The sequence below is a fragment of the Cydia strobilella genome, chromosome 1 (assembly GCF_947568885.1).
Source record: "Cydia strobilella chromosome 1, ilCydStro3.1, whole genome shotgun sequence".
Classification (NCBI taxonomy): Eukaryota; Metazoa; Arthropoda; class Insecta; order Lepidoptera; family Tortricidae; genus Cydia; species Cydia strobilella.
The window spans coordinates 732,071-744,800 of NC_086041.1; the positions used below are offsets into that span (position 1 = coordinate 732,071).

Sequence of the window (12,730 nt, forward strand, 5' to 3'; positions counted from 1 at the left end):
GTAGAATAGGCAACCAATAATAACAGGAAATACATATTTACGTAATAGCAAAGATAGATATAACTCCGTAATAAATGGATACAGTCTAAGGAAAAAACGTGCCTCGAAAATCACGCAAATTTTATTCTCGATCAGATGGCGCCACTAGCTTTGACCTACTCTCGTATAGAGGGCGTTGACGGTTTCGTTTGTTATTTATAATTTAACCGCATATCAGTGAAAGAACATGGGTCAAAATCATATAAAAATAATTAATGCAAATAAAATAATCTTTTATTCATATTTAAATACATTTTAACGTATTTTTATAAATCTTCATTTTTAGTTTTAAAGTATGTCGATAGATGGCAGTGAATTTACAGTGGTTACAAAATTTACTATGACAGTACTGCTCTATAATATTATATCTTCTTTGATAATAGACTTGTAAATAAGAGACCGAACTGCCTTCAAAATCATAGTCATCTCATGACAAGCAGTTATTATTGAAACAAACGCATTTGCCAAAAGACACCTTTACATAATTACAGACACACAAAAAACAACTTTAAGTCAAACGGCAACAAACCACATAACAGTAAAAGCACTTAATTTTCACTAAAAAATACTTCGTTACATTCGCAGACAATGTAAAAGAAACCTTCTAAGTTAAGTGTTAGAGTTGAGAATAGCGCGAGGGTTGTGAAGTGTGAAGCTTTCATCCTCTCTGTCTGTCTGTATGACAAATTGCTATGGCGATTAATGGTGCGACGATCTCTTGAGATAATTCTGCTTGATTCATCGGTGTCTGCTCAGGGAGAACCTATGTATGAACAATAGATATTGTACGAGAAGGATCTTTGTACTTATATAACTTACATTCATTTTAATAACGTGAACAGTCAAGGGCAAAAATATCTGTACTGGACTGCGAGCCAGGTGCAAATTTCGCCAGTCATCGCCTCCCGAGCGAAAACACGTATAGCGGTTAACGGCTATGTATGATGAACCCTCGTGAACGTCAGCTGCCGCTCCGTAGGTGGGTTAAGGAATGGCAGCAAATAAAGTCTATTAAAAAATCCTAAATATAAACAAAATACATTGACAAAAAGGTAATTCCTACGTCTAATGAATATGTTGATTTCATTTTATATTTTGATGAACAGTAAAAAATATTTACATAGTGTAATGCTAAATTCCAACATAATATAAACAATGTTACAAAACAGAAAAATAAATAACTAAATAACGAAAGTTGTGTTATAGGTGTTTAGACGCCTTATTTCGTTTTAAATGATTAAATTATAATTGGAAATAAATATTAAAAGCCTCGGAGCGTTTCAGAAACTGTTAATCTGCAGTCGCCATCATTAATATAAAGTGTCAATTTGTTTAAGAATAATTAAAATCGCAATTAAGAAAAGCAGTGGTGTGTAACTTCGTCATTACATCAGCAGATTGGTTTGACATAAAGTGTGTTTTTAGGGTTTCGTACCCAAAGGATAAAAACGGGACCCTATTACTAAGACTCCGCTGTCCGTTTGTCACCAGGCTGTATCTCGTGATCTGCTGATAGCTAGACAGCTGAAATTTTCACAGATGATGTATTTCGGTTGCCGCTATAACAACAAATACTAAAAACAGAATAAAATAGAGATTTAAGTGGGGCTCCCATACAACAAACGTGATTTTTGACCGAAGTTAAGTAACGTCGGGCGGGGTCAGTACTTGGATGGGTGACCGTTTTTATAGTTAATGGTTCGGAACCCTTCGTGTGTGAGTCCGACTCGCACTTGGCCGGTTTTTTTATATTTTATTTTAACAAAAATGAAATACAATTATGGATCGGAAGCCAGCAACAGACATCTTTAACCAAGTTCTTCTCGGCGATAACTCGAAAAATTATTATAAGGAATATGAACTACGTAGTTCCCATTCTCCTTTGTGGATTAGTTAAAAAATTGTGACCTGTAATATATTACCAATAAATTATGTCTATATCTATGTCCATGGGTTTTTTTACTCAAGGTTTGCCAGCGAGCTATGGAGCGTAGTATATTAGGTGTTCGTAGAACTGATCGAATCAGAAACACGGAACTACGCTCCAGAACTAGTGTTGCAGATGTAGGCGTCAAGACCGATAAGCTTAAGTGGGACTGGGCGGGACATGTCTGTCGCATGCACCCGGAAAGGTGGGCCAAAATGGTTACTGAGTGGGACCCACGGAGCACCATAGACGGTGCAGGCCGGGGTTCAGGCAGACCAAAAAGGAGATGGCGGGACGACTTGGACGCATTCTACCCCAAATGGTGGGAAAATGCCGATGACAGGGTCGAGTGGAGAAAACGAGGGTAGGCCTTTCCCCAGCAGTGGGACACCAAAGTAGGCTAATAAAAAAAAAATGACTGTATGACTTCGAGTATTATTTCCTCTCTGCTTAATTTAGGGAAAACGAAAGATTAGTTTGTAAATATGTTTATTGTAGTAAATATTCAACCGTCCCCGCTGTCGGATCTTCTGGCGGAGCTGTCGGATGAGTCGAAGCTGGAGGTTTCGGTCTCGGTACTCTTTCCACTGGTGTCTTCTGGCAACTTCACCTTGTAGTCGTAGAAGAAGTGCCGCCCGCCTGTGTAGCCGGCCGCAGTTTCGTCGCAACGGTGGTCGTGGATTTTCGTGAACACTGGAACACACGATCATGCCGTTTCTTATCCCCTCGGGCGGCAAGCTACCTCGAATGGGACGCTCTCTGACAACCGCGCGTGCGGCGGGCCGCCATTTTTAATATGGAAAACACGCCCCCTGGCGGCTGCTCGCCGCACGGCGCGAAAATTTAAAATATTGCTTTGCCGCTCAAGGGGTTATGTATTTAAATTCATTATAGTTTAGTAAACTGCTGTGTAATGAACTCATTATAGTTGAGTCCAAATAATAAAGTCGACGAATAGATTTTTTTTCTATACACTAAAGGATTTTTGTCTAAATCTACTTCGAGAGAGATTAAAACTACTTACATAATTATATCAATGATGTTGCGACGAATATTTATATCATTATCCTTAATTATATTTCATACGTTGTAGAGAGTCTAGCGACATAATATCGTTAGTGCCAGATTATCTTAATGACCATGACAAAATACCCATAAAATTATTTACGGGCGGGACTATCAAAAAAGGCAATTCTGAGACCAAGTATTTTTTAGTATAAAATATTAAATCGCTAAAATCTATAGCAGGAAAGCAATACTTAATACTGTATTGAATTTAGGCCTGCATCACACAGTTCCGCAGTAGCATGTCACGACGTGGCATACTAATATTCCAATTTGCGGGCCCTTGTACCCAACTCCGACGTGTGCCCAAGGGACGACCCTTGGACTTCCGGAAAAACTATCAAGCGTTTTGAAAACCGCATCAGCTTGACAACTTCGGGTTGACATTTTGGGCATATGGGTCAGACACGCATAATCTTTATGAAAAACAATTCATAAAAACATTCCAAAAGGAATTAAATTCATTCCAGGAGGAAGGAAACGAACTTTGAATTCCTTTGATTCTAATTATCCGGAAACAAAGGTATGTAAGTAAGGATATACCATTTGAACCTTAAATGACTTGTTAAAACCCTGAATAACCTTTAAGGAAGGAATTTCATTCCAGGAGGAAGGAAAGGAAGACTTTGAATTCCTATAATTTTTATTATCCGGAGACAAAGGTATGTAAGGATATACTATTTGAACCTAAAATGACTTTTTAAAACCCTGAATAACCTTTAACAAAAAAAAACTGATTTTACCAAACAGGATACCATCGTATCTTTTGCTTCTGTCCACTTAACCAAATGTCAGTTTTGGAGAAGAAATGTACGAGAGACTTTAAAAATACCCAAATTATTAGCTATGTTTTATAAAAATCGAGCAGTTTAAAGAGTACAGCTCTTTTTATTTCAAGATGTACCTAACATTTTTGGCATAAAATGGTTTAAAATCTTATGATTAGCGTATGTTTTTATTTTATTTTATTTAATAGTTAGTGAAGCCTATTAAAAAGAACTTACTAGTGCCATCCTGGCAGTTCCTATAGTACATCATGCACTCGCTCTTAAAGGAGCGGCGCGCGCGCTGGTACCCGCTGCAGATCCACTTAATGGTCGGATCACGCCACTTCTTGGCCATGTCTTCGGGGCACGGGGTGCATTTACGGTGCCATTTTCTCCTGGAATTATTATTGTTATATTTGATCAAGATTGAACGTTACACTGGTATTGGTGAGAAAAATGATTGTAAAACTTAAGAAAATATAAAAGTACTTACCCAAAAATGTTGATTTAGCTGCAAGCCATGGGGAGTATAATATTTGGAAATAATCATTAAATATACTGCGATGAAAAGAATATATCATTCAGATTCTTATGAAACTGCCTCCTACTGGTCAAAAATTAAGGGATACGCAACATCTTATGTATGGCAATTTTTAGAAAACTGTACCCAATTAACACTAATACAACTCACGCTAGTTAAGAGCCAACAGGAGTGGTCATTTCTCCATACAAACGTACTCGACTGTTTCCTCCGTGGTTTTTGAAGCTAGAGCAATGATTTTTTCTACACAGATTAATATTGTCAATATCTGTGTCGGTGTGTTTTGCTTTTTTTGATATTTTTGTTTTTTAAGGCGCTAGAGCCCTTCACACATGGCCAAAAATGGCCTCACTGACTATGCCGCAATGAGAGGCGTGGTATTCAAAACTGGTATCAATTAGCCAAAAAATCAAAACAGTCCGACACAGACAATTTCATAATCATTTAGATTTCCAAATTTGGTTACGATTGGTTAAGTTTTGGAGGAGGAAACAGTCGAGTACAAAACCTCGATTTTTGAGATTTTTACGCAGGATTTTTCGCCTAAGCTGCAGTTGTTCTTATCGCACTAATTTTAGGGGCGGGGTCAAGTTTCTAAATACGTACACAGACAGAAAAGTGATGGGCAATAGTCGACATTAAATGTCGATAATCTAGTGATGTGATAAGATCGATAAACCTTTTCAAAGTCGCGATTTGCCTCTTAGTAGGCGAAGTAAGTAAAGTGAGTATGCACTTTGGCCTCAGGGGATATCGTTTAACACTATTTATTATTCCTTGGTTCATACTGCTGACGCACTAGCTACGAGATTAAGTCCTGGTAACCCGCGAAAAAGGGAGGGGAAAAGTCGGCTTCTGCGGTCCAGTTTGCCTCTATTTCTACATATCTGTTGCTATGAGATCAAATTTGGTATAATTATTGTGTAATTAGGGACGAATAATTTATTTTAGAAATAATAGTTTCACATTTTCATACACAAATCTGAATATATGAACGAAACATTAAAATCATATATAATTTTTGGTCACTGATTTGCTCTTTAGAAGCAAATTGTGGTGATTTGCACTAAAAATTAATTACACAATTTAGTCCATTTATTCGTTATTTAGAAAAGTATCAGTTTTAAGTACGTATTCATACATTTGATTGTAAAAAGAATTAGTAATACTTTGGTTAAAATATTGTTTTATATTTTACAATTTTCACTTTTATTCTAAAATTTATTTTAAATAAAGTATTACTTTTATTAAATCGTTTATGACGTGATCTTATTATGTATATGAAAAGGGCTCCACGAGGCGAAATACTTTTTACGCCAATTTTTTTTTTTTTTTTTTATTTACAACAAAGACGAAAGTTCGAGAAAAATGTGGTTACTTAATAATTGCCTAACTTGTTGATTTTTTCTAATTTTTAAAAGAATATTTAATACCTTTAAAATAATATCTGTCTGTCTGTCTGACTGTCTGTCAATCTATCTGTCAGTCTGTCACCAGGCTGTATCTCATGAACCGTGATAGCTAGACAGTTGCAATTTTTACAGATGATGTATTTCTGTTGCCGCTATAACAAGAAATACTAAAAACAGAATAAAATAAATATTTAAGTGGGGCTCCCCAAACAACAAACGTGATTTTTTGCTGTTTTTTGCGTAATGGTACGTTTGCGTTTTTTGTTAATAGCTTTTGAACTTTTTTTATGTGGGAATGCTTCGAATACATTTTTCTAGACATCATTCCGAATCTAATGAGGTATCATACGTATTTTTAGGAGTTAGTATCTCTATTAGTGGCAGCCGTACAAGCCCAATTTCAAAGAAAAACCGCAAATGGATGTACAAGTTAGCCGTTTGGCACACGCATACTGAGGTCAAAACAAAATTTTTGACCCGCAGTTCCTAAAAAAATCCCTTAGGAAGGGTGTGCTACAATATTTTTTTTTTTTGTATGGAAAAAACATTTTTTTTTTTTCAAAAACCTATCGTGTGTGGTATCATACGAAAGGGCTTTTTGAGGCGATTCTAAAAGTATACCAAATCATTACATTTTAGCCATTTTTTTTGTAAATTAAAACAAATAGAATTTTCAAAACATACCAAGTTTGGGGTCAAGTTAAAGGGTTAAAGAGGTATTTCCCGTTGGATATATGGATATTACGTATCCTTGTATGATTAATATGTACCGTATCTGCAGTACAGTTCCATAAGTCTCGTAAAATAGGTATTGAAGTAGAACGGCCGGTCCGGGCCGTAGCAACTACGCTCGCATTCCATTGCTAATTGTTCTGTTTATAAGTTATTGATATACCCGACAAAAAAAAAACAAAAAAAAAGTGTTTTTTGTTTAATTTAGTTTAATTTGTATACTTTTAGTTTAAGTCATATATGTTAATACCTACAGTATTAAGTTATTTGTTATAGGTTAAGTGTGCGCTCACCGATAAAATGTATTTTGCGTGAAAAAACAATTAATTCTCGTGTAAGTGAATATTATGTATTCTTATGAGAAAATAAAGATCTTTAAACCTAACTGTGTCACTTTGTATTTAAAAAAAAACTAAATAAAATTATTTTGAAAATTCCTTTTTTTGGGTTAGATATGAGGAAATCACGTATCATTTTTGGTATATTGTACAAAAAAAAATCAGCCATATCGTATCTGGAGGAGCCCAAACTTGGTATGTTTTGAAAATTCTTTTTGTTTCAATTTAAGAAAAATGGCTAAAATGTAATTATGTGATATATTTTCAGAATCGCTTCAAAAAGCCCTTTCGTATGATAGATAAGAGAAGAATACGATAGGTTTAAAAAAAAAAGTTTTTTTATAAAAAAAAAAAAGATTTTTTATACAAAAAAAAGTTTCAGCACTCCCCTCCCAAGGGATTTTTTTTTAGGAACTGCGGGTCAATAATTTTGTTTTGACCTCTAGTATACGTGTACCAAACGGCTAACCTATACATCGATTTGCGGTTTTTTAATGCGAACAGCTTACACTATATTTTTAACCACCTTGAACGTTTTGTAGACTAGACTATTGTCCCAAATTGGGGTTTCTTATTCATTCCGACCAGGATTAGGAGCTCTTCAAACATACCTATTTTAATCAAAATCTGACTCATAAATAAAAAACGGACCATTAATAAAACTGTATAATTACATCAACGTAAGAAATATCTCATGTCACATGTTTCTTTGTTATGATAATTTTATCTAACCTGAGGCTTTCTTTTTTTCTAATCAACGAAGCCGGAGAGCGACAAATTTGATTTTCATCACACTTGCTCGAAAAGATCTTATTTCATGCAGGTGTACTGAAGGGAAAACAAAAGGCCTATATTGTTCCCGCGGGAGTTATAGCTTTCTTTTTTTAATTAGATATGTCACTAATTCATACGAAGTACGAACCAAGTAAGTTATAAGTAAAATACTTTGTTTAAAGTATAAGGGTGTGTAAGGGAGTTTTACTTCTAAAATACTGACAATTATAATTTAGTATTTTTGTTTATAATATTTAATTGGATTAATTTAATAGCCGTTTAAAATATTTTTACACAAAATTTTCAATCGTGGCTGAATGCCGAAGGTCTGTGCCTTAGATGCCTAAATTGTCAAGAAATGACAATATGGCGGACGAATATTTGAAATGTCACCGTATTTTATAATTATTTCCCTGAAAATTTAGTTTTTCATCACAAGTGTAACGAAAACCATTGTGTGTAACTCCGGGGGTAAGAATATTGTAAACTCCTCCTTTACAAAATCTCACTTACCCCCCTCGTTGCACAATGTAGGTACTAATAGCACAGCGTGTCGAAAGTTGATACTTTCCGCACGGAAACGAGAAAAGAAATGATTGTTTTTTTACTCTCCTGTAAAAGTCAAAATGTTATTTGGATTGCAGGTTGTAGAAGGATATTGAATTCAGCTACCTAAAATCAAGAAGTTAAATCACAATAACAGGAAATAAGTAAACGCTCAGTGGTGGTAGCGAGCTAAGCTAACAGAAAAAGTTTGTAAGAACTAGCTATAGCCTATGATATGCCTATATAGCGGGCTGCGACCGCGACGCGACTTGCAGGCATAAGGTCCGTGAGCGCAAATGACGTGCGCGTCTGTGTGCGTGCACCACACACACGGGGATATGGCGGCGCCGCCCCCGTCAGCGCGACGGAGATAATCAGTTTGAAATCTCAAAATTGAGAATTCGCTCAGCTCCTGTTGGCTCTTAAGTATACTATTTTCTAAAAACTACCGTATTAGAATGCTGTAGCTTATTCCCTTATTTTAGACCAAGACCAAGACCAAGACCAAAGACCTAATTGCTGAATGTCAATGTGAGGTGTGTCAAAAAGTGTAAGGAAAAGAAATATGAACCATCCTCCTCCTTCGAGCGGTTTGCGTTGTTTTTCTTCTGAGGAGCTCTCTCCAGATGACTCCAGTCCTAGTGAGTCTCCTGACGATTTCGATTTTCCTAAAACATTAGACATGGACCGTTGAAAATGATGATTAATTATTAGACACGTAAAAAAAATTGTAGTCGAGTCTGATCACGCTAAGTTTTCATACCAAGTGCTACGTCTCGTAGGGTTGTGTCCGTGGTGGAATGTTATCGATCCCAGTGCGCCCTCACGAACGGCCAAGAGGGTGAAACGCCGGAGTGGGTTTAGTGGGTAGGGCCAATTCTCCCCCCCCTCTCACCAAGAGAGGGAAAAGGAGCGGCGAGTCCGACACACTGTGCGTAAGTGCATTCCCACTCCGACAAAAAAAAGAGAAAAAAAAAAGGGTTGTGTGCATTTTTACTGCCAAGTTTGAGCAAAGTTAGCGTGGTCAGACTTTACCTATCTAGCGTAGTTTTAAAGGTGTGTCTATACATAGGATATTTGTTGACTTCATAACTCTTCAAATTTTAAGCTTCTGTGTGAATTTTCGACTGTTTATTATGATCATAACCGTTCAAAAGATTTTTCACCACACCAACTGGTTAAAGCCCTCTTGATTGTTCAAAAACTAACGAGAAAGTTACATTTTATCCACATGTGGGGCAAAGTAATCAGATGCAAATTTTGAGTTGTTTCCTTATGTTAGCTGGTAGAATTGACGTTTAATTTTTTTTTTATTACGTTCATTTGGGTTTGATTGGATTAGATTTTTTTTTGGTATTTCATCGTTAAATAGTATTTTCCTCGCGTTGGTGTGGTGAAAAATATTTATTTGCAAGCATCTTACCACCAACATAAATGTTTAAAAGATTTTGTACCGATGAGTCGTTCTCGTAAAGTTGAAGACGTGGATGGCGATATGGGTGGCTCTTTTCACCACCATCGTTCACTTGGTTATCATGGTATTATTCGTGGTTCTGGTCGATATTTGGCTCGTTATGGTGCAAGTGTGCAAAGGCGACTGTGACTGCTTAGCCTTTACATTAGTGTTAAGTGAAATTTTACCGATAAGTCGATCTCCTGAAGACGAAGATGTGGATCCCCGAGCCTTCAATATGGGTGGCTCTTTTCACCACCATCGCTCACTTGGTAAAATTATTATGGTATTGTTCGTGGTTCTGGTCGTGATTTGGCTCGTGATGGTGCAAGTGTGCAAAGGTGACTGTGACTGCTTAGCCTTTACATTAGTGTTAAGTTAAATTTTACCGATAAGTCGATCTCCTGAAGACGAAGATGTGGATCGCCGAGCCTTCATACGAGGATTAGCTCTTCTCGCTACCATTGTGCTCTTGGTTATTATCGTATTATTCGTAGTTCCAGTCGTTGTAGCGGCATTGACGTCATTTAGATGGTTAGGTACGGGGAATATGCTTCCCAGGGCAGCGTGCGCTTGGGAAAAACATTAGAATGTTTATTTAACTCAGACGTTTTAACAAACTTACTACTCCAATTTTATTTTAATATGAGCTTTTATACGTATGGTGGCTGGTAAAGTCGTCGATAACTCGATATAGCCCGGATAAGCAAGCTGAAGTGTCAGTGGGCCGGTCATATTAGCCGTAACTGTTGGGGTAGACGAGTTCTCAAGTGGATACCGCGTATCGGCAAACCTAGCGTAGGACGCCCTCAAACTGTGGCTGGCAAGACTCAAGAGCTGGATAAGAGTTGCCGCAAATCGTTCTCAATGGCGTGCAATAGGAGAGGCCTATGTCCAGCAGTGGACGAGAGTAGGCTGATGATGGTAATGATGATGATGATACGTATGGTGCCCATAATCCTAGCAACTCTTATGGCTTTGAGAGGTATTTGAAACATTTACCCAGTACCAACACCCTATCTATCAGTGATTTTATGTTATTGCGATAAGTTTACGTATTCTACGATAACTGTGGTATCTTAAGGGGCCCACTGACTATCAGTCCGCCGGACGATATCGGCCTGTCAGTTGTTCGGAACTGTCAAATATTTGTTCTAACTGACAGGCCGATATCGTCCGGTGGACTGATAGTCAGTGGGCCCCTTTAGGCAATAGTATTTTACATTTGAAGTACCTAATCAGTATTCAGGTTTAATATAATTAGTTTCAGTTGAAACATGTAGCGGGAATCATACGTAAAAATAGTCAACAAAACGATGATAAAATCACGCTGTAAAATATTGAAGATCGGTAACAATGTTTGATAATTTCTTAGAGTTTTGATTGATTCACGTTTAGTTTCACTAGATTTATATTGACCGGGATATAGACCGTGATTACCTTTTGTATTATTTATGAGCTCCCGATATTTCGACGCAGATAATACAAAAGGTAATCACGGTCTATATCCCGGTCAATATAAGTCTAAGTAATCTTATTGGCTAAGCAACTAACAGCTTTTTGCAGCTCTTTTAAATAGTTGTAAAATAACACATACATGAAAAATGGCTTACCGAACGCCAGCAGGGCAATGCAACGCACTTGCATTTCGCAATGCACTGAAATGCACTACACTCGTTCACAATCGCTCGTAAATTGGGCGAAAATACTTTTATGGTCTCGATGCGTGTTGTTTACGATAAATCGCAATTTTGCTGTATAACTGCTATTAACTGTGGTTTTAAGAGAGGGGAAGACCGCATATTCATACAAACACGCTCCTCATTTTCCTCTCAGATCTTAACATAATGTAAGTATGTGTTTACTAAATTTGATTAAATTAATTGACCATAGCTATGCCCCTTCGTTTCACTTTTTTAGTTTTTTTAGGTTTCCGTACCCAAAGGGTTTTTTTATTTTTATTTTTTTTATGTGATATTCAGCAAACGAGCAGACGAGCCGCCTGATGGGAAGCAGTCATCGTCGCCCATGGACGTAAGCAACATCACAGGAGCCACTTAAGCATTGCCGACCCTTGAGAACCCTAAATACCCGCTTCTTGAAGAATCCTATGTCGTAGCACAAAGGAAATACCTCAGGAGGCAACTCATTCCACATTCTGCACGTTCTGGGAAGAAACGAGCGGGATGCCCGCTTATTCATGGTGTGCCATGTGTCTAAGAAGTGAGGATGAGCTTTGCTCCTTTGGCGGGAGGTGCGGTGATAGAAACGAGACGATGGCACCAGATCAAAAAGTTCTTCGGAACATTCCCCATTGTACAGACGGTAGAACATGCAAAGAGAGCCAACGTCTCACCGAAGACTAAGAGGTTCTAAGCCGTCAGTAAGTTCGGAATTGCCGACAATACGAACTGCCCGACGTTGGATGGAGTCAAGGGGAAGGAGCTGGTATTGTGGAGCGCCAGACCAGAGATGAGAACAGTACTCCATATGAGGTCGAACCTGCGCTTTTTTATAACAAAAGTCGGTGACCCGGTGTGAAGTACTGTTTGGCTCTGTTAAGCACCCCAAGCTTTTTGGAGGCCAGTTTGGCTTTTTGTTCCAGATGACTACGAAACTGGACTACGATCGTAATGTCGACACCAAGTATCCCGATACTTTTAGCGGTGGTAAGGGGAATGCCCTGAAACTTTGGCGCCGTGACAAATGGGGTTTTTTTGGCGGATAACGCGCAGACTTGTGAACTGGACGAGGTTACGTCTACCCCATTCGGAGACCTGTTCAAGGGACGTCTCGATCTCAGACACAAGTCGGATCCTGCACTCCGACACCTGCTCAGGGGGGGCGTTTGCACGACCTGTATAACAGCTATCGCCAGTGCTGTCGTCTGCATAGCAATGAATATTGTTAGTTAATAACATATCATTGATATGCAGAAGGAACAGGGTAGGCGATAGTACAGATCCTTGGGGTACTCCAGCGTTTATAGGCTTATAATCCGAGCATATTCCGTCAGTGACGACTGAAATGGGGTATAGGGGGGTAGGGTATTACTAATCCTATTACTAAGACTTCAACAAAACAGGGTTTAAGTTTTAAAACCTCTTTTTAGGGTTCCGTACCCAAAGGGTAAAAA

General features: G+C 37.9%; 2 protein-coding genes across 3 annotated transcripts in view; one reads left to right on the forward strand and one right to left on the reverse strand.

The window, feature by feature from the left end:
* LOC134747452 (dystrophin) overlaps positions 1-12,730 on the forward strand; it is a 628,976-nt gene that overhangs the window by 175,309 nt on the left and 440,937 nt on the right. The window lies entirely within an intron of this gene.
* Positions 2,439-11,297, reverse strand: LOC134753187 (uncharacterized). Its single transcript, XM_063689022.1, has 5 exons — positions 11,208-11,297; positions 9,984-10,166; positions 8,713-8,809; positions 4,036-4,193; positions 2,439-2,659 (listed from the first exon to the last, which is right to left on the reverse strand). The coding sequence occupies exons 1-5, from the start codon at positions 11,239-11,241 to the stop codon at positions 2,472-2,474; spliced, it is 660 nt and encodes a 219-aa protein (XP_063545092.1). The 5' UTR covers positions 11,242-11,297; the 3' UTR covers positions 2,439-2,471.

Coding starts and splice junctions, on each gene's coding strand:
- LOC134753187 (XM_063689022.1), bottom strand. CDS start 11,241: ATGCAAGTGCGTTGCATTGCCCTGCTGGCGTTCG. Junction 4,194..8,712: donor CCGCTCGAAGGAGGAGGATG/GTTCATATTTCT, acceptor TAATAATTCCAG/GAGAAAATGGCACCGTAAAT. Junction 2,660..4,035: donor GAACTGCCAGGATGGCACTA/GTAAGTTCTTTT, acceptor CGTGTGTTCCAG/TGTTCACGAAAATCCACGAC.